Source organism: Cyprinodon variegatus, unplaced genomic scaffold, assembly GCF_000732505.1.
Source record: "Cyprinodon variegatus isolate N-32 unplaced genomic scaffold, C_variegatus-1.0 Scaffold586, whole genome shotgun sequence".
In the NCBI taxonomy this organism is placed as follows: Eukaryota; Metazoa; Chordata; class Actinopteri; order Cyprinodontiformes; family Cyprinodontidae; genus Cyprinodon; species Cyprinodon variegatus.
The window spans coordinates 112,692-134,884 of NW_015151039.1; the positions used below are offsets into that span (position 1 = coordinate 112,692).

The 22,193-nt window shown below is 36.4% G+C and overlaps 1 protein-coding gene and 1 long non-coding RNA gene across 5 annotated transcripts in view; one reads left to right on the top strand and one right to left on the bottom strand.

The window, feature by feature from the left end:
- Positions 1-16,474, top strand: part of LOC107095937 — a 17,290-nt gene extending 816 nt beyond the window's left edge. Inside the window, exons 2-4 of one of the 3 annotated variants that reach the window (XR_001481772.1) lie at positions 8,844-9,114; positions 12,285-12,434; positions 15,660-16,474. This is a non-coding gene — a long non-coding RNA (uncharacterized LOC107095937). Of the gene's footprint in view, positions 1-6,971; positions 9,115-12,284; positions 12,435-15,659 lie in introns of those variants that run through there. The other 2 variants (XR_001481771.1, XR_001481773.1) reach the window with 2 other exon arrangements.
- LOC107095935 (multivesicular body subunit 12B-like) overlaps positions 12,450-22,193 on the bottom strand; it is a 56,374-nt gene continuing 46,630 nt past the window's right edge. Inside the window, exons 8-10 of one of the 2 annotated variants that reach the window (XM_015392315.1) lie at positions 19,674-19,729; positions 19,219-19,278; positions 12,450-12,792 (exon numbers count right to left, since the gene is read on the bottom strand). In XM_015392315.1, coding sequence (XP_015247801.1) covers positions 12,751-12,792; positions 19,219-19,278; positions 19,674-19,729 — 158 coding nt within the window. In that variant the 3' untranslated portion in view covers positions 12,450-12,750. Of the gene's footprint in view, positions 12,793-18,898; positions 19,279-19,673; positions 19,730-22,193 lie in introns of those variants that run through there. The other variant, XM_015392314.1, reaches the window with a different exon arrangement.

Below are 22,193 nucleotides of genomic sequence, written 5' to 3' on the forward strand. Positions count from 1 at the left end.
TTTTTATTATTATTATTATTAATTTGTATCGTGTTGCTCCAGAATAAGACGCATACATCCCCGCCACAGGCCGTCCTTAAACCCGGAGGCTCTGCAGGCTACAAAACTAATAAATAAAGATAAATAACTTCAGCGTATAATGCAGATTATACATAATCTGAAGTGTGGACTGGGATCAGCGTTAGTCCTGCAGCTTGCGGGATACTATCTCTAGAAAGTTGCTTAAGCTGAGAGTTTGCACTAAAATAATCCTATAAAACCAAGAGGCAAGTTAAAATAAAATACCTTGTTGAAAATGGGAAGAAACTCTTGCATCTTCAAAGGGGAAATTATAGCAAAGCACAAACATAATGGCCGCCTAATTTGGAGAGCTGCAGGACTTTGGTAATTTACTCACTTTGATCTTTTAATAAGGCTTTCTAATGAAGATTGAGCTTTTTAAACGTATGCAAATATCAGGCAACTGAGCGCATAACGTTATTCTTTAGTTTGAAAAAGTTCCCAAACGTTGGTGAAAATATTGCCATGGTGGATATTTTTTAGCCTCGCTCATTGTTTGCTTTAAAATACTTGCAGGGAGCGGAAGCTTTGCAGGAGCGCAGCGCTTTCTGGTTCACTCTCTGGAACCGCTGACCATCGTGGATCAACACAGAGGCTTATTGAAGCGTTTGCATTTTGCGACCCAGTCACATGTAATTCCATCTGACTTTTCTGAGGCTGAAGATTTCTCTTTTTTTCATTTTTTTCCCATTTTGCACAGTTTGGGTCCCCTTCAAGACAGTGAAGGGGCCCCGCGGTAAATGAAGTAACTTATGTTTAATATTGTTTATTCCGAATTTTAAGTCAATAAATATTTCTAAGGATTTTTTTTAGGTTATTTGATGAGAAGTTAAAGTAGCCCAGCTCTGATCTTTATCGAGGCAGAAGAAAAAAAAAATGATACTGCGGGATAATCCCGGCTCCCGGAGGATTAGACCGAAGTTTAATACAGCACTGTCAACCCATGGCGAGATTTGTTTACGTTATGATTTATTGGATTCAGATTTTCTTTTTTTCTTTCTTCCCCAGCCATCCCCTCCTCTGACAAATTTATCGAGTTCCTGACAAATGGCTTGACAGCCTCCCGTGTGACAGGGAGCTGACATCCAGCTTGGAAATGTGACTCTGAAATCCGTTTACCTGCGGCTGTGGGCCGCAGCGTCAGAGCATGGAGCAAGACTGAGCTGGGACTTGATTACCATTTGATTTAATTATAGGTATAGTCAAACCCAGTGATGGTTCGCGTGATTATAAATATAACCATATATGGGTCTGTTTTTCTAAATTTCCACAACTTATCATAACAATGAACAGAGGCGTTTTTAAGACACAGGCATTGGGGGCTTAGCCCATCCAGACTATATATATTTACTGTTTAATAAAACAGAAACACACCTTTTTTATTTATTTATTTATGTTTCTTTACAATGAACTAATTTTATTATATTATATTATTTTATATTATGTTGTAAAATGTTTATGCCAGATCTATTTTGTTTCAGGGTAAAATGAAAAAAAAAAAAAACTCTAAATAAGACTGTTTTCCCTTTTGGATAAATTCTAGACATTAAAAACTTTTTTTTTTCATATAAATTAAAAGGCTTAAAATGGTTAATGCTTAAAATTCTAATGTTTTTTGCTCTTTGTTTCGATAAAAGATTAGAAATATGTTTCAGATTCAGAGCAATCACCTAGATAAAACTACTTCTCTTAATAGAGTTTTTAATATACGGATGAAAACTAGGTTTGTAGCTATAATCCGGCAGATTTACATTTGTTTTTATACTGATGTTCATTAATGTGCAACTTTTCCCAAGCTTATGAATACTTTTAGGTAAGGAAACCCTGGTTGACTGTAAACTAAGAAGCTGCATATAATTTCTATTGCAACCTGCGCCTGCAAAAAGGTTTTTGGAGCAGATCAGGCTATGTGAATTATCATAATACCACTTGTAAAATGCAGAAAGTACAATAAAAATAATAATAGTAATAATAATGCACATACAAAATAACCAATTTTTCTTAAATTTGTATTTAACTCCTCATGAGAACAGGAGCTGTTAAAAATGACCCAAGTCTCCAGCCCTGATCCTCCAGATCTATAACAATCCTTCAAACCTGAAGCCTGAAAAGGAATTATTTTGTAATTTAAATGAATATCTCATCATATTAGCTGCTTAACAAACACATGTGACCTGTAAATAATTCCTACTTTAATGCTTGAAAATTATTTCAGAGTTTAATCTGTTTGGTGAGTTTGGTTTTGAACGTGAAGCTGGTTATGTAATTAAGAAATGAATTGGGCTAAATAATAATCGTTTGGATTGTTTAAAACTGGAGTGGACTTTTACTTTCAATTCCCATTTTATTAAAACAATAAACTGAATCCAAGAACAACAAAATTCAGTAAATAAATTATTTGTGCTTCAAGTCCATCTCCTAGTCATTAGCTTAAACTGCATATAAGCACCAAAGCTTTAATTGTGAGAATATTTTCTAATGCAACAATGAAATAAACAGATTTACACCAACACAGTTGGTGTAACAATTTTTATAGTTTGTAATCAAATTATTTTTTAGTCATAAATTGATAATAAGTTGTGTAAGTTTAATGGGTAAGGTAATTTAAGAATAAAAGAATTTCATTACTATCAGATTTGAAAAAAAAAATATCTCAGCAACAGCAACAAGAACAAGAAAGACAACGGTAAATATTACACTCTAAACAAGCAGAGTTTGTTTTTGTTTTTTTAACTCTATTGTCAACAGCCTAAAAGCAGAGGCTGAATTTAAAACGTCTTCCTCTTGGATCATAGTTCTTGAGATTCATTAAAAACCTTCAACCTCTGATTAATTATACTCATAAACAATCAATCACAATTTCTTAGCTTTAGGTAATAATTTGCACCATTAATTGAGAGGGTCTTTAGCCTTACTCTGTAAAAGAGTCATAAGCAGTTTTATTTACATAAGATCAACTGGTTCCCATGTTAGAGAGTTCAAACAATAGAGAACTAATTTAGACACAAAAAGGACCTTGAATGGTGATAAAGTTTGGAAATCTGTTCCAATAAGGGTACATTTAACCTTTTCCTGCTGTTCAAAAGCTTCACCATCAGCACAGTTTGCTTAACTAGTTAAAGCAGAAAGTAAACTTTAATTATTGCTCAATTACAGATGCTTTCTCCAGTCTTATGACAGCTCAAATTTTTTCTCTTACTTTCCAAATAAAAATAATAATTAAAAGAAATGTATAATTTCACTAGCCTTGCAGCTTTGTCCCAGACCATACACATTTGGTGAAATGTTGCCAGGGCCAACAATTTAGGAATATGGAAGAAAAATATTTAGATTTGTTGCCGAAGTAAGAGCATCAATGTTTCCAGAATGAAACAATTATTAGAAACTATGCTTAAACTAATATTGTTGATTAAATTTGAAGACATTTTAATGGCAACTATCAACCTTTAAAAATATATTATCTTGTATAATTTAATATATAACTTTAATAGATTATTTATCTTTTCTGTTGTTTCCAATTATTAATAATTCCACAGTGAAAGAATAGTGTTTTATCTTTTTTTTTAAGTACTATAAAGCAAACCTAAGGACGGTTGTCTGTGCAGACAGTTGCAGCGTGACTCTGAGTGTAACATGCTGTTTTACAGCTGCGCAGCTGTTAAAACAGCTTTTTTTGAATTACAACACCTCCCCCTGCTGGCGAAAGCCTATATGTACAACTCACAGTGTTTAAAATGTTCGTCTCGTCTCTCCAAAGTGCGCCGTTTATTCAGTAACATGCTAATGAAATCATAATTTTGAAGACTTTATACTAAACCGAAAATACAGAGAAAACAAATGTGTTCTGTCAAAAAAAGAAAAGTTCACCAACAACACATGTTAATCTTTTATTAGATGTTGCAAATGTTTCCTTTTTTAAAATTTGATTATACCAGAATAACAAGCTATGTTGTTGATGATGGAATTTTTGGTATAAAAGCATTTAGCCTTGTTTGGATCAAATGTATTACACATCGGTTTTGGCAATTAGTAATTAAAATTACATTAAATACAGGTTATTTTTATTTGTAATGCTAAACAAATAGAGTATATGCCACTAAATACTTTTTTGTATGAAAAGCAATTTAGAATAACTCAGTTAATTAAACTAACTGACATAATATTCAGACTTACTCCAGATTAAAATATGTTCCATATTCCAAATATTATTAAAAAATCCAATTAACACCGTGGAATAAATTTTTTTGCAGGATTTTTGAATTTTCTCTTTATTTTTATTACTCTAAAAGAAAAAAACTAACATAAAACTAAAAACAATGGAAGGAAAACGACTTTAGTAAAAAATTCATTATGATAAATTTGTAATCTCAAAAAATAATTCAGAGCAAAATGAACAAAAATAAAAAAAACTTAAAATATCCTCATAAAATACAGTCAGTAGAAATATGTCATTCTTTAATTTTATGCAATATTTAGGTCATCAGTTTTACTGCAAAAATAAACTAGAAAGAAAGAAAAACTCAGCCTAATATTTTTAATTCTATTTCATATTTCTCCAACTAAAGAATAGACTAAGAAAACTAAGATATAAAGTTTATTTCATGCTAATTATGCAGGTTTATTCTACTTTTATTTTTATTTTCTTACAAAACTTATTGATTTTACCTTATTTTTAAAAATGTTTCTTAAAGAATTTTAAATGTAGATATCAATCCCTTTGAGCTCAGGGTGTGGATAAAAAATAATCTTTGCATGAGACTAAATTCAGAAGCTTAATAAATAACTCTTAAAGTTCAATTATTGGGGTGGAGTAGACGGTAAAGAAACGACGCCTCACGCTCTGAAAGGTCTTTAAGCTCTTTCACAAACTTTGTTAACCATCATCTTGGGGCAGAGTAAATGTCCTTTGTTGTTACAAGGCTAATGTTGTCATTAGCAAAAGTACCTCTGCTCAGGTATGATTTGCAGCTTCTTTCATCAAATGGTCATGTTTTTCAATGGATTTGTCCGGCAAAAATAGTGCCTCCTCCGAGGGAAAAAGTTCAAACTCCAGGATGCCGGAGAATTATTTTAGGATTTATGCCATTAGCAACAAGCTCGGGTCTTCATGTGGAGAGGAAAACCTCTCCGTCTACTGAAGAGTCTGCATGTGTTTGCACACTTTGTGGTTTTGGTAGAGACAGATATTCCCCAAAAAAATTTGGATGCAAACAACTAAATGTATCAGATTTTTCTGGAACAAAAATAATGATGAATCATGGTTTTAGAATGTAATGCAACAAAAAAAAATATTTTCTCAAATCCACAGAAAAAAAAGCATTAGATTATCCCCCTACTGAGGCCAGCAGGCTTTTAACTGATCACACATCTGTAAATATGCTTCTTTTTTTTTTCCTGTCTCAATTAAATACGGTGGATGTTTTTTTGTGAGCAAGCGTACATATATGATTGTAAGTGTGCCAATAACAGGCTGCACTTCAGAGAAAAGGTAGAAATCCACCAGATGTTTTGCAGCTGGGTGGATCTGATAGTGAAGATGGAGACAGCATCTGTCACAGGCGAGCATTTCTAATCTGTCCTGAACATTAGGCAGAGAGCACTAAAAAACCCATCACTCCAACATGTGCGCCGCACAATGTGCTCGCCGTGGCCTCTGCAGTTTGAGAGTTCACAGCTAAATGAGAACAAAAGGGATATTTATCAGGCTGAGCGGAGAAGAAGTTAGTTGAACAGGGACTAAAACAGGGACTAACATCAGTTATTATAGTTCAGAGTGCTGGAGGCTACAGACCAGGGCTTTAAGTTAGAGGTCCAGCAGGGCTTAGTGAGGTCAAGATCTATCAAACAGTGGGCAGAAATAGCTCTGCTCTATTCTAATTGGTCAGAATCTTTAAACATTTTACAAAGAAAATAGGAAAAAGTTTCTGCTAATTATATATTTTATCATAAGATGAACTATTCCTACCAAGAATTCATTCAAAGCATAAAGCTAAGTAGTTAGATGATGGAATTCCAAAATTAAACCGTATCCTCTTCAGAGCTAACACGAAAGCTTTCGGCTGATCTCTGTAGGCTTTGGAACTGTGGGAATCACAGCGGGCTGACCTTGATGCTATCTAGATGTTTGCCTTCCTGGGTTCATGTGCCTAGTTACCACTTGGTCAACCCTGCACCCCGTGAACTGACCCTGTCCTCCCTCCGAGGTCTGAAAGAAAAAGAAACCCAATCCTCCAGGGAGCACACTGTCTAACAAGAAAACTGCTGGCCCGAATCTCTCAGAAGTGCCTTGTTTTCCCACTGGACCACTTTCAGCTTAATAAACATCTTAACTAGCCAGAAGTCCCGTGGGAGCTGCTGGGAAATCCTCTGGGCAGCCAGAGCTCAGGAGCTGAACCTTTATTGCATCCAGGTGGCGGTTAAAAAATGCTGGCCGGCTATAAATGTCCAATAAAATACAAGTGGCACCTTGGAGGGTGGACAGGGTCAGTGCACCTGTCTGTGGACAGAAACTTTAGTCACTTCCCTCTTGTCCGACTGGTTTGATGTCACACTCTGTGGCACAGCAGTGCTGATGGAGAGATTAGTTAGGAGCTTTGGTATTTCTTCCCAGCACCAGGAGATGCAACATGCATTGCAAAAAATAAAAAAAGGAAAAATAAAAGTAAACATAACTGGATAAATACAACCAAAGATGCCATAAACACAAAAAACAAAACAGAACTTAAAGAAAGAAAAAAATTACTTTTTTAATTTGACTAAATGTGTTTAGCAAGGAATGTTTTACTTTTACAAAAAAGCATTTTCTAAAACAATTTGTGATGCTAAACATTCAAATACAATCCAACTAAATCCTATTTTTTACTTATTTTTGTAGATTAAATAAAAGCTTTAATTGCCTGATATAGATTTGAGTTGATGAGCTGCATTTATTGATTGAATGGGACTCTGTGCATCCCACATTTTTGCGCATATAACCAACACTCAGAAACTCTGTCACAAACCTTCCAACGCTCATAGAAAAGAAAAATATTATTTATGTAACTTATCGGTTTCATTGGTTAACTAAAATTATAAAGATGTGAATAGATGAGTGGATTAATTGAGCAAAAATAATTATAAAAAAAAGCTACTCTCCCAGTTTTTTTTTTATGTAGATGTCTCACAAAAGCACAATCTCTGGGTTAGCATTAAATGTTACCATGGAAATATAGTTTTTCTAAAACTTTTTTTTAAAAGAGCAATAATTAATTCGAAAAAGGAATATTGATGTGAAGAATGAAAGGTATCTGTTTAGATGGCGTCACATGCCCTTTATCTGTGCTTTATTCCATTGTCTTGTTCAGAAGCTGAGCCTGCCGCTAGTTCATGTACTTCCATTTGAATAGCTCTCTCAGGGCGTAGCGCCTCCCTGTCCAAAAAAGGCCAGCAGCAGCGTAAAGCATCTGACCAACTGCTTTCGATTGCTTTTGCAGGAGAGCTACTCATACTGCCGTCATAGTGTAATTACTTTACTAACTTAACAGTCTACTAATGCCATTAGCCGCAAACATACAGTTTGATGCAAATAGTGAAACAGTTTTTCAATGGCACAATTACTCAGTTATTAACAAACAGTAGAACATTTGCCAAAAAAAAAAGTTCTAACTAACAGAATTATAGTTATGAGTATCCACTTAACATTTTCCTCCCAAAAGTGATGTTAGTTTACCGTGTATTTGACCTTTGCATAGATCACACGAGTTTGGAAGGGAGGGCGAGTCAGGATGGAGTTGCAGCTGGACTGGTGGTAGAGAGAGACATGGCTTTTCACACATCTTGTTTTGGTCTATAGACAGTGCTTAACGGTTTACCTTGTGTTAAACTTCCTTTATGCATCTGCATTCAGTGACGATTTATTCAGTTGAGGTTTAATACATTTCCTGGAAACAAATGAATCTCACCTCCAGGGTGTAGTTTTCATTTTGGCGTGGTTGTAGAGTCCCTACAAACCACGTCACTCTGGGTAGAAAGACTTTTTTCTTTATAAATAAAAAACAATCAACAAAGAAGCCAATTAGCCACTCAGAACAGGCATGAAAATAGAGTAAAATGATGTAATGTAATCTTCTAGTCCAGAGCTCACCTGATTTTTTCTATATCTGCAGTAAGGAACAGTGGAAAACACCTGGATTTGAGACAGACAAGTACCAGTTTATCTAACCCACTGTTAGAAAATTGAAGCAAAATGTGGCATCTTGGTGTCAACAAGCTTTTCTGAATATTTGCTTTAACTTCTCCAGATATCTTTATCATGTATAGATCGGTTGTTGCAACCTCACATAAGGAACAGTCAAAGTCAGGCCAGGGTCAAATGCAGTTACAGATTACTGTACATAAAAAAGGTCAAAATATTCCCTTTCATAATCATCCTCCTTGTTTGGTTGAACGTTTGTTTAAGGACTTCCCAGTGCTTTATGCATACTTCACACATTGGTGAACAGTGGCAGCAGCCTGCCTTCATTTGTCCAGGACCATCGCTATCCAGTGGGAGACTTAATTGCACCTGAAGTCTAAGTAAAGCCTGGTCGGCACAACGGGTCTTTGATCTGACTTGAAAGGAGTTAATTGATTTCTGTGTTGCAAGGAGTGTTCCAGGGGTGAGACCGAGAAAGGGAGAGAAAAGATGTTTGCTGGTCATTTCACAACATGTGGCGAATATCTGCAAGAGAAAGATTGGGGGGGGGGGATGGAGGGATGAAGAGAGAGATCACCTCACACCCGACTCCATCCCTGTACAATTACAGTAATGTGACTCACATGGGCCGACCGCCTTGGCAGAAAAAGGAAGAAAAAGGGGGAGGAAGAAAAGGGGTTCCCTGCTCTGGGACATCACTCATCTTACCTCCAGCTGAAGTATGGAAAGACGCGTATGATGAGCGGCTTCCTTCTAAGTGCAGCTCAGGGGCTTGTTAAGGCGGCGGTATGGTGAAGACCACACGTCCAACGTTTTGCTTCCAGACTCAGTCAGGGTTTCTAACACTTAATGACATCAACAGCCAACGAAAACCATCTGAGGTAAGTGGTCAAATTAAAGGTGGGTGTCATATTATAACCATTAACTTTGACTTTCTCAGTTTTGGCCTCTGTGAAATTTTTAAGCAATCTGACTAGACAAAACAATTAGTTTTCTATTTCTTTGTGACGAAGATGATGAATCTAGTGAACGGTGCATTCCTTGGCAGAGTGATTTGCTGCATCACCTGCCTGAGAGTCCTGTCTTAGACAGGCCCTCCTGCCTTTACTCTTTCACCTCACCCTGTCTCTGGTCACCTCAGCTCAGGGGGGGGGGAAACAGGCCTGTCAGAGGGAGAGTGGCAGGCTAAGCCTGTCTTAACACAGCAACTCAAACCACCTCATAAATACAGGCTTCCTTTTCCAATTTCCAAGTGGCCATCTACCTCTGTCTACATGCTTACACACAGCTACATGTCATGGGCCCAGGGTGTGAGTTTAAAAATGACCATGAGACATCTGGTGGACTCACAGAGGGGTGGGGCTTTGATGTGCTGCTCCATTTAGTTCAACATCACTTAAAGGCATAAACCTTTCTGTAGGCTGCAGAGACCAGGTAGATTCAAGTGGAGATGAAAAAGGAAGTGACATCATTTTGTTTGTTTTCTTTAAACTGAATCTCATAGTTAGCTCATTAGCAGGACTGTTTAGAGCTCGAATGAATGCTGAAGAGATAACTTACCCATTTGATTTCAGGTGTATTGTAGCAGGGCTGCGTGTAAAAAGATGTGTGACATTGATGTAAACATATATTTCAGTTCCTGATCTGAAGCTATTAATTTTTTTTTATTCCAAGCTCAGCCAGAATGGATGGAGACCCTCTAAAACAAATCAATGTTTAAGGGTTCACTGGAAAAACAATCTACAAATTAGTAAAAATAGCTTAAATGAATTGTATTTACCCTTGATTTGAGTAGGTAAATGAGGTAGTTTGCCAATGGAATGAGTATTTTTACTCTTTAAATAAGATGATTAGATAAAATGCACTTGAAATAAGACAATGCAATTGTGTTTTCTTATTTTTAAATGTAAATTATCCTGTTCCATTGGCAAAATGTGTCTTTTAACTCCTCAATCCAAGACAAATGCACTTATTTTAAGAAAAAAATTACTTATCTAGATTTCAGTTTTTTCCAGTGATTGCTTTAAATTCTCAATTGGATTTAGGTCTGAAACATTCATATGCTTTGATGTAACCAGTCCATTGTTGTTCTGCCTGTTTAGGGTCGTTGTGATGCTGGAAGGCCAACCTCCAGCACAGTTTAAGTCTTTTTTTTTTCTTAAACTGCTCCATATTTAGCTCCATCCACATTTCTGTCCTCGCTCAATAAAGGTATTTCAGTGCATCATACTGCCACTATTTTACTTTATAGCTGCTGATTGATTGCTGCTCATTTAAGATGGGTTTATGTGGAGGTTTAGAGGTAAAATAAGAACATGATAAAACATTTTATAATAAAAAACAAAAAGAAAACACAGGTTCTAAAAAGTTGCATGGTAGAGAATTTAACAGAAACCGAGAAACAATCAGAACCTAAGAGGTGCATCATAAATCTGTCAGCCAAATTACAAACTTTGTAAAAAATATTTTAGTTCCTATTTGTCAATTTTTTGTTATTTCTAAAGTCACTTAAACTAGCAGTTTCTAATCCATTTATCATCAACACAACACTGTTTTACCATAAAGAGTTTAGGAACGATATTATGCATTAAATACGAGAATATTCATCTGAAAATGATACTGGATTTGAAATATGTGAATGAGAAACAGAATAAGCAGGCGAACTGAAAATATTGCAGCAAATAAATGAATAAATAAGATTACAGTACATTTAAACATTAATTTTTTTTGCAAATTAAAATCTTTTTTTATATGCCTTAATTTTTCATTGTCAGACAGGATGATCCAGCTTTTTTCCTGTCTTAGAAGCAAACGTTTTATTACCTACATGCCAACATCGGACCTACAGAGTTATGAGCAGTTAAAGTTAGAAAGTTTAAATCCCAATAACATACATTGTTGCTCACACTGAGCACAGCACATGGATATTATGCATACTTTTAAAAAATAAGACATTATAAGAAATATGACTTGGATAAACTCATATTTATGTTATTGGTTTCCAAAACTATATAAATATTTCAAGGTATGGTTTCTTCTCTACTTTTGATATCTAATTAAAGTTTAGTTGTAGTTTTGGTCCTGTCAATTTCCTACAAAAACAAAATATCTATTTTTTATATTTATATACTGAAAAAAAGAAAGTTAAAGAACACTAACNAGTTAAAGAAGACTAACAACACATATCTAGATTAAAGGGTGTATAAAAAATGGAATAAGCATAAAAACTATCTAACATCTGAAATTCCCTGGCACATTAAACTACTTTTTTCTTGCAGGTTTTTTTCAGTTTGCATATGGCACACTGTATAGATGCACTCTATGAACCAGCAGGGAGCAAGGCTGATGAAGCCTGTCACGTTCTCAGGGGCTTCACTGACACGAGTGTCACCTTCGCGAAGGAGCGTGAAAGCTGCTCCCTCTGCAGAGAATTCCTCAGTCGCTCTGATTTTAGCAGCAGCAGAGCAACAAACCAAACAGTCAAGGAGGGCTGTCATCTGCTGCCTGCTTCATTAAACACCTGTGAAAATCAAAAGCCATTAGGAGTTTTGGCCCAACAACAAAAAAAAAAAAAAAAAGAAAGAAACAGTTGGCAAAATCTGTAAGTTCACCAAATTACAAGTCTAATAAACAGCAGGGATGTTTTTCAGTGAATAAATGTCTGATATTATTTACACTTGATAAATCTGAATTTTTCAAAAATGAGCAGTGATGAGGAAGTCATTCTTTGGTATTAAGGTTGTGTTCATAACTGGAGTGCATTTTGTTAATGTCAAAGACCCAAAACAAAATCATAGTGTGTTTTTAAAGGATGATTACCTCAATATTATTGTCTAGGAATAATTAAAGTCATTGTAATCCAAGTTTTCCAAATAGTTTATTTAACCACAGGTAAGCAGCATATGGGAAAAACATTCTCCATAGTGTATGGTCGTGCTTTTAAAGAGCTGATTTAGTTGAAGAGTAACTGTTAACGGGTGTGTGTGTGTGTGTGTGTGTGTGTGTGTGTGTGTGTGGGGTGGTGTCTGGGGTAAACTCTCCATGTCTCCAGGCTCTGCTCATTGTTGTTGCATGCTCCTCATGAAGCTTGACAGGAAGATGCTTCTTCTGGAAAATGAACATGAGATGGACCTGTTCGTTCCTGCGTTCTTCTTCGCCCTCCAAGGCATCATCAAAGATGTGCAACTCTGATGAGCAACAAGTGAGTCACAGCTTAACATGTTCACTCTGGAAATTGTTGTTTTATTTTGGGCCACACACCCTTTTAAATCTGATTCCAACTATCTGACAAATAAAGTAAAAAAGGAGGATAACTGTAGAAGTTTCACATTTTGAAGAGAAAACATTTATTTTTATTTCTAAATACATTTCAGAAATTACATAATTAAATAAAAAGAGGTAGGGAATAACATAATAAAATCTAGACTAGTACAAGAAATCAGAGTTTTTTATTATTTTTATTCCTTTCTTTTCTTTGTCCTTTCTGGTTACAGTGGCTTCTGTGGCTTGATTGGAAGTTAAGACACAATACTCCGCTCTGTGCCGAAATTGTAGTGAAACTGTGAGGAGAAAAAAAAGGTGGAATTGCTGTGAGAGAAAAGAAATACAGAGAAAAAAATAAACAAAGAATTATTTTAGCACCATTCGGACACAGTCTAAGATATTTATCTGATGTCACTTAACTATTAAATTAAAATAAGACTGAGTGAAGTTTATCCATCAGCAGGAAAAAGATGAGAGAATTATTCCAGGGAGGAGGTACAGTACCACTGCCCCCTTGTGGTAGAAGAACGACAAGACCCCTTTTTTTTTTTTTTTTTTTTTTTTTTTTTGGTATGTTGCTAAATTATGGATTTACAGACTGCTTTGAAGTTCAGATTTAATTGTAAGCCAGGAAGTAACTAAGTTGGGACAGTTTTTGGATTACCTAGAAAGAAACAATAGAAAGAAAACACATCAAAGTAAAATAAAATAGATATTATTTGAATACAGAAGAGAAGAAAATATATATAATTCATTATTTATATAGGTAGCTTTTTGTCTTTTCCTAACACTGGTGAGAAAACGTAACTTTGTAAAAGTAAATGTAATGTAAAAAGACCTTACAATTAAAATACATATACATAAATAAATAAGTAAATAAACAAATAAATAAAAATAAATAAATAGGCTTCAGTCTGCTTACATAATAAACACATTTTATCAATTGTTTTTCAAAGAAAACCAAAGTTAATTGAAGAAAAGAAGCAACAGCGCCTCCTACAGCAACTATATTCAAATAAATCACAGAATAACTGCCTTTGATGTGGTTACTTGGTTACTTCTGCCATCTCTTATTACTGATGTTTTCATTATATAAAAAAAGAAAAAAACAGAAATAAAACTGATTTTTTAAATACATTTGCGGGCATAGAAATGTATTTGTATTTCAGTTTGATAATTAATATATAAATTTTACATTATTTTCCATTTTTTCCACAATTCAACAATCAGCTGACTGTTTGTGAGCATGCAGACTGAGATCATCAGCGTTATTGTCGTAGCTGCCTTTTTTTTTCTCACATTAAATCATTAGTCAACAAAATGACCTGCCAAAGATGAAGTTACTTTTGTAATAGGTTCAAAAAGTCTACATTTTCCAATTGCTGTATTGCTCAAAGTTAATAAAAAAAAAAGAGAAAAAATGAGAGTAGAGCTTTCCAAAAATCCTACAAAAAAAAACAACAAACAATAACAAAAATATTTAGTTTTATGCACTGGAAAAAGTAAATTTGCACTAGATTATATTGGAGTATTTTCCAAACAGATCAAAGCGATTAACATTTTTTTAAATTGTGAGTTTAAAGACATAAGCAGAGCTCCTCACACTAAGTTCAACAGTTGTCTTACTGTAAGGGAGCACTAGGTGATGCTGTATGATCACCAGAAGAAGTTCACCACAGTCCAACTCAGAAGGCAGCAAGCTACAGAACAACACCTGAAATTTTAAAATTGTGTGCTCCCAATGAGGGGGAGTGCACTCCCACTCCCACTCCCACTCCCACCTTCATCTACTTGTGGCGAAGCAGCAAGTTACCCAAACCTGTCACATATCAGAAGCCTATTATTTGTGAAAGAATTCAGCTCTCTCCACTCACACAAAAATCAGTCTCAACATCTGGCACAGTAAATAAATATACAAGTGATTGTGTGTATGTGTGTGTGTGTGGGGGTGTGGATGATGGATGGGGGAATGGGGTGTTATCAGGGAGAGCATGTATCAATGTCTGCCAGTTTTACACACAGCCTGACAGGACAGTGACACACTCGAACATGGGCGGCAGTCACCCAGACGAGCCCAGCTTCATTTCCTGTCCCTGCTCCACTGCCAAAAATATGTGACATGTTGTCTTCATTAATTCCACCTCTATTTGGAGCTCTGCCTCTCACACACCACTGTACTCTACTGTCCTTCCATTCATTCACACCCAAACTCACAGAAAACTCCCTGAAACCGATCATACATAGGTGCTAATGAAAAGCCCGTCATGTGTGCACACACACTTTATCCCAGTCCGCTATACTCGCTCTAAAAATCATTAAGCAGCCGCCAACAACATTTTTCAGCAGAGCAAACTACATAAAGATGTCACTTTAATTCGCTTACTAATTAACACTTAAAAAGACACAAATTAGATATGCGTGGCTAAAAGCAATTATAATATCCTCAAGTTTTTTTGCGAGTCATTTGGGAAATGAAAAGAATGCCTAATTGCTGGAACCAACATCGTCTGAGACATGGCTTAAGTGATGCCTGTTAGGGGATGGTCTTATCTACAACTCTGGCTCTGATTACAACAGTTTACCTCAATTACATGCGCATATGGAGAATTCAGAAGGGCTACATCTCTTTCTGTGTTTATTTATTTATTTCTTGGCAATTTTGAGAAAAGAAGGCAATTGGAATCTGTAGTGAGGGTGTCTATAGTGAGAACAGGTGACAGTGACCTCTTCTGGACAGCAGAGGAAGAAGATGTTCTAAAAGAAAAGGGGAAAGAAGATGCTCCAATAAAAAGAAAAAAAAAATAACAATAATAAAAACATGTGTATAAAAAGTAAACCAAGAAGATTTGGAAAAGAAATAAAAGGAGAAGACTTTGTGCTGCTTTGCAGGTAAATTACTGACTCCATTTCCCTCTGCTTGTGCTCATCGGCTATAATAATAAGAGGAGAGAAGTAAAAATAACACAATGGTGAGGGATGTTTCCACTTGGAAACTAATTATCAAGCTAAGCTGTGACTTATCCTCATCAGCCTGGCCCCACCATTAATCTTGTGCTGTCGTCCACTTCACTAAATCCTGTGTTACACTATCTCACATTTACTTCATCAGCTCCAGCGCGGCTGTAATTAATGATTTCTCATGCCCTTCCCTTCTCTTCCCCAGCTCAGCTCACCATGTGTCCTCCTGCTAATCACACTCCCAGAGAAGAAAAGGAGGGAGGAGGAGGTGGGGAGGAAGCAGGAGCAGAGGAAGAAGGAATAAAAGACAAGAATATATAGGATGAGTAGTCAGCCTGTCTCCAGCCTGGACACACACACATGCACATGTAGATGGCGTTAATACCTGTGCCGGCAATGAGCTTCATTCGGATGACCATATGACAAGATGGCGACTGTGTGATTTGGATAGTGTGTGACAGAAGACAGAGGCAGAGTGCAGAACAGACACCCGGTTTGATGAGGGAGTGTTTGCTCTGTAACACATCTCAAACCCAACAGCACCTGTTCTTTTACAGTGGTCTGTCACTTCCTGGCAGTTCTGATACCAAGATACCGTGCTAATGAGAGAGAAGGGGGGTTGTCACTCTTAAGCACACACACACACACCCCCACACACACACATATAGAGACATGCGTACTCTTTTTGTCTCTCGTTTTCACAAATACTAGAGCTGTAAAAAGAAGGAGCTGCGTACAGATGATTTTCTTCCTACAGATGCCTGTAGGCTACAGTATTTCATCAGAAATAGGGAGAATTTTGTAGTTCTCTATTTTATGTATGTATATGTCACTTTTTTTTTTTTTTTATATAGGGGTGATTGAAAGATTGAAAAGAAACTGAACATAAATGTTAATTAAAGGGTTTTTTAAGTCAGGTTGTGTTCAAATATTATAGCCCCTTAATTTCTTATGGTGGTGGATAACCTCCTCTGTGTCAGAGACAGAGCAGCTAGGCCTCATCGGACTATACTGTCTAAAGACAAGTTTTGCATGTCTATATTAGTAAAAATCTGTAAAAAAAAAAAAAAAAAACTCTATAAAAACGGTTGCCGGCGATAGGTGGATTTTAAGAGGTTAAAACATAATGGTATGCTGACTATTTGTTAAGACGGCAATGATTATTAATGAAGGAAATAAAGGTAGGGGTCGGTGTGTCACCATTCATCCTCCTCTTTTGAAAATATTAACCATTTCTGGGAAAAATTACTACCTGATATTAAAGTAAAGCAATATGAAGAGCTTTAATTTCATTGATTATTGTAGTGACTTAATTACTTACTGCTAGATGGTTGCTGTGATACAGGCTTTTGTCAGTGCATTTAACATAAGAGTATCATTGGTCATGTGAAAATAATGTCCCTGTGTACCTGTGTAAATGTAACTTAATTGGTAACTGATTCTTTCAGAGATGTTGAACCTAAAGCCTGCTGGTCCATGTTTAGCCTAATGGAAGACCCAAACTGACCAGCTGTTGTTCTTATCAACAAAATTCAGTATGCATAAATAGAACACTTTCAATTCAAATATGATTATGCATTTATTCAATAAATATTTTTTTCTTTCATAGCTTTACTTTGCTTGAGTATTATTATTTTTTACTTTTACTCACTACATTTGACATATCTATACTTTTTACTCCATACTTAAAAACCTTCTTGTCATTTCTTATACGTATATATATATATATTGTCATTTCTTAAAAATATATTTCATATTTATAATGCCATGCGTTGCAGGGAAAATCGAGAGTGTAAAGAGAACCGGTCCAGTTGGAGCCCAAATCCAGCATAGATTTTTAATTTACGAAGTGATTAAGTTTCAGATTCTTTTTAAATTTTAATGTACTTATTATGTTACAATGCTCTGAATACCAAAGTTTTTTAAGTATTTAACTGCTATTTCAGGACTTTTGTTCAGTTCCATTTATATTTTCCCATCTGAAATTTTTATTTAGAACAAAACCAGACCAAAAACTATTTCTTACCGTATATATTTTTTTTCATCAACAAAGTGAATAAAAGATGAACACAACCCCACTTTGCATAGAACCGTTGTTTTTTTGTGTATGTGTGTGTGTGGTAATGCAAAAACTTTATTTTACTTTTATACCGAAGTATATTGTGGAAGCTGAACTTTATTTTTACTTTACTATAACTATAGTGAAAGAGTTCAATCAGGACTTTTTACTTTTACCGAATTCTCTTGTTAGACGTATGCATTTAGTTTTACTTACATAAAGTGAGTATTTTTGAAACCTCTAATTTTGAAGGACTGCTGTGGTTTCTCCATTTGGTAAGCTGAAAAAAACACCATCATGTGCAACAAAGTCGTATGTTAAAAGGAGAGAAATGAGAAATGTAGAGGTTTTATCACTGCACAGACCTCTGAAAAGGGGTGCATGGTATATTATTAGCATCTTATCAGTGTACATTTAATAACGCAAGAGAATGTTAGGAGATCTTAAATTGTGTCCATGAGATGCATGTAGAGGCTCAAGTGTGAATGTTAAATACAGGCAAAATTGAAGAATTGGGAGAGTACGGGTTAAGTTATCGAATTGTGCCTCTGTGATGTCAAAATGTCAGCACCACGGAGGGAGCGTTTTGCAATCTACCTCTTAAAAATTATTTCAAAACATATTTACAGTATAATCAAAGAAAAATGTACCGGTATTTGACATAAAAGCTAATATTTTGGCACATGAGATCAATCACTAAACATTGCCCTGTTTGCAACTTGTTGCTCAGAACATCACATGCGTTAGAGAATTGTGGATAATATACTCCGGCAAAGTCTGCTTAAATGCGTTTGGATAGAGGGTGGAGCATAAGACCACTCTGGAGAATTGGGACATGCTGTGCATTCGAACCCATCAGTGGAGACATGCAATTAATGAAGAAAAGCGTGGAAGGATGGACATTGGAAAATGACTGCAGTGGACTTAATGGTCACAAGTGACAAGGAAGATTCTGTGCAAGTTGCTAAAGGTGAAAGAACAGGTAAGATGCTATAGGTCACATTCTAAAATACAAGTATTGTGCAGAAATACACAAATTATTGTACTAAGGAAAAGACAGTTTTTTTCCCCCAGAAAATGTTGATTAAATAAATAGTGAAATTGAAGCACTTGCACATTTTTACCTTTGATAATTGGTTTTCAGAGAGATAATTATTAACAGGGATTTGCTGATTTGCTGATTTTACAGTTTTTTCCTGTTGCAAGGACAAATTTTGTTAGCAAAAATATCAAAAATAATGTTTAAACATCATTATCAAAAACCCTAGAAACTAGGGCTGGTCTAAGCTAGAAGTTCTCTTTGGTATTAACCCTTCATGAATGACTTCAGCCTTCTTGATCAACAAACTTAAAAATATAAAATCAGATGATTTCAAGTCTGCTGTTAACTGCTTATAAAATGGAAAAAATATATATACTTTTACACCCCTGAACTATCCCTTTAAGGTGTACAGAACTGTGTGAGATGCATGATTGAGTTGTTGGAGGCAAGAACTAGGGAACAAAGTCAAGAGTTCTTGGAAAGGGAGGTAACACTTTTAAGAGAGAACGGACGCCTAGCACGGCCATGCTTTTATTCAATTGGGGCTTAGTGGAGCCAACAGGGCCTCACTGTCTCAGACACTTAATTACAACCCAAGACCGTTTGCTTTGCATTCTGGGCCAGCGGCGTCGGCGGCAGCCGAGCGTTGCAGCCTCTACTCACTTCCTCCTCGATCTCTGCCAGGGATTTGATCGTAATGCCCATTAAATTGACTTGCTGCATCTGAAATCAAAAGCAGGGAGCGAAGGAGGGAGAGGGAGAACAGGAAGGACGAAAAAAAAGAAGAAACATGGCAGTTAGGCTCAAGGCTAAGTAAGCAAGCTTAAAAACTTTAATCCTTTCCCGCTCCCTGTCAATACAAACGGGGCTGTAGTGACAGCCATTGCCAGCCCGCCAAATGGACTGCATTGAGCCAGCTTTTCCTGACTGCATGCATTCATCTCTCAGTGTCGAAGAAAGAAAAAGAAAGTACCGGTAGGTGGAGCAAAGAAAAGTAATGTCCACCTGAAGAAATGTACTAGAAATTTACCCTATCCCTCTCAAGTTGCATTAATAGTCAGGAAACAATCATGCATTTGTCAGCTGACCCTTTGCATGTTTTTTTGTTGTTTTTTTACCTCCTGAGGTTTTTTATGAAACTTCTCTGACACCACAAAGGGCACATCTTCGAGAGCTGCAAAAAAGAGGACAGAAAACAAAGTTAAACTTTATACAGGAAGAACATTTTAATCTTTAGTCTTAAATGCGACTACTTTCTGAAGTCTAAATGCAGGATTACAAAACAGCAAAGCTATCACCCCCTCCACCCCCCCACCCCAACGTCTCCCCGCCTTCCGTCTACTGAGAGAAGATGAAAGGATTTTTTATATTCACTGTTTGAGCACCTCCACTCTCTCCTCCAACCCAGCCCTTTTTCCCAGCCCTCTTCCAGTTTAATTACTCTTGATTATTCCTGATTCTGTCGTGTCTGAGAGATGTTCACCTCAGAAACAAAGACACGCTCGCACTGTAGGCACAGAAAAGCGTATAGAGGGGAGACAAAACACTCACGAGATATCAAATTTGCATGAAAATAAGCCACACTGTTCCGCCAGCAAAAAGTGGATTGAAATGAGGACTTGCCAGGAGCGTGGTGGTATAATTAGCATTTGACCAAACAAACGAGCTTCAACAGAGCTATAATTAAGCAAGCCTGTAATTAAGTGTATGCCCTTTATCATAATGATCGTGGTTAAAATGGTGTGATGGCTGCCAGTTGATTATTAATGGTGTAACCCCGTCCTGCATGCATCCTGCACTGGAATCAAGGTGTCACGACTGTCAGGCTAGAGAGCAGCCCTTTGTTTATAAAATACATTAGGGCCCAAATTAACACGGGGTGACAGGAGACACAAAGCCTCTCGTTTCCACGCTGAAGGGGGAAACTGCAGCTGCTTGGCTTCATTCTAAAACTGAATTTTAGAGTGACAAAAACTTCCCTGTGCTGGCTCCAACCACAGCTCCAAAAATAAAGGGGCTGCTCTTCAAAGAGTTTTTCTTTAACCCCCAGTCAGGTCATAATGCTGGCCCAGGAAAAGGAACTCATAAGTGTAAACAGAGGCTCTTCGTGAGTCACCGCCTCGGAGACGACAATCCTGTTGGCCTTTCCTGTTCAGAGCAATTTTAAAAAGTTCTGACATAAAACAATTTTTCTCAATTTGACACTTTTGTGACTCGGTTATTACATAGATGCAGGGTTTGGCACTTAGATACAACTCTAATACAATCTGATCTGTATGTTCAAAGCATAGGCCTTACCCTGCAGCCAAGAGGGAAAGTTTTTATCTTTCTTATATTTCCCTCCCATACTTTTCTTACAGGCTGAACACAGAGGAGCTGTGAGCTCAAGTCAACATTCTTTGAGGCTTGTAATTACAAAAATAATATGCTACAGTAGATATTTACAGTATTTTTACTTAATATTTGATTTTATCACATGAAAGTGAACCTACAAAATACTGTAAAAGATGATTGTTTCTAGACCAATCAGAGATGCACCAAGAAATGAAGTCTTCACCATAGAAAGGCAATTTTCCGCTGCTCACCAGCTCTGACTGGCCAGTCATGACCTTAAAGCTACAGTGTGTAATAATTACAGGGATATACAGTCCGAAATGTAATATATTATACATAACTATGTTATTTATCATCATCTACGAGCTCAGCCTCTTAACCTTAATATTTGCGTTGCCTTAGAATTCGTTATTTATAATTACATAGGAGCGGGTCTCGCAGCCATGGAGGCAGACATCTTTGCGCTACGGCAGCGCAGAGCCAACAAACTAGCGATTGCGAGATCGCCCATTACGCTCGAAAGTAACTACGGCAAGTTGAGAGAGATGAACTGAGACGGTACTGAACAATAGATGGCAGTATTATGCCTGAGAATACTATCTGTAAAATTATCTATGTAAACAAACCTCATCACTTGAGAAGGTAGGTGATGCGGACGTCATGGAAGACATTTTGTCCCATAACACTCGCCGTACTGTTGGGGGGGAGAAGCGGTGGGGGGGAGATGTTCATGTTGCTGCAGTCTGCAGTCTGGACGTTAGATGTCGCTAAAAATTACACACTGTAGCTTTAAAGGACCTTTTATTTGTTTATATCATCAAATGCACCATACCCATCAACAACAATCAAAAGGAAGTTGCTTTTCTCCATGCACGGTTGCCTACTTAGCAATGTTTTTGCAACTTTTTGAAAACATTAACTAACAAAATGTCTAGCATCTTTTTCTGGTATTATTGGATACTTTAAGGGCTAACATCTCAGTTGCCAATGGCTGGATTGTTGTTTTGGGCTTTAAAGGTTGCCCCTTACAGTAGGTTTAACGTTAGATAAGACTTTATGAATAACTTAACAACGCTGTCAGTTTCACCTTTGAGTCACATTTGCAGGTCCTAACCCCACATGCTGTAAAGTCGGGAGGTTAGTGACAATAAAAAAAAAAAAATCAATTATTATTTTAAGAGGTGAAACTATTGTGTTTATTTCTCCTGTATCTTAGATTATCCATTGATATTTAAAAACTTTTATTTTAGCACTTAGCTCCTCTCATTACTAAACAGTTTGCCACACTGCCTATGGCAGAAGAT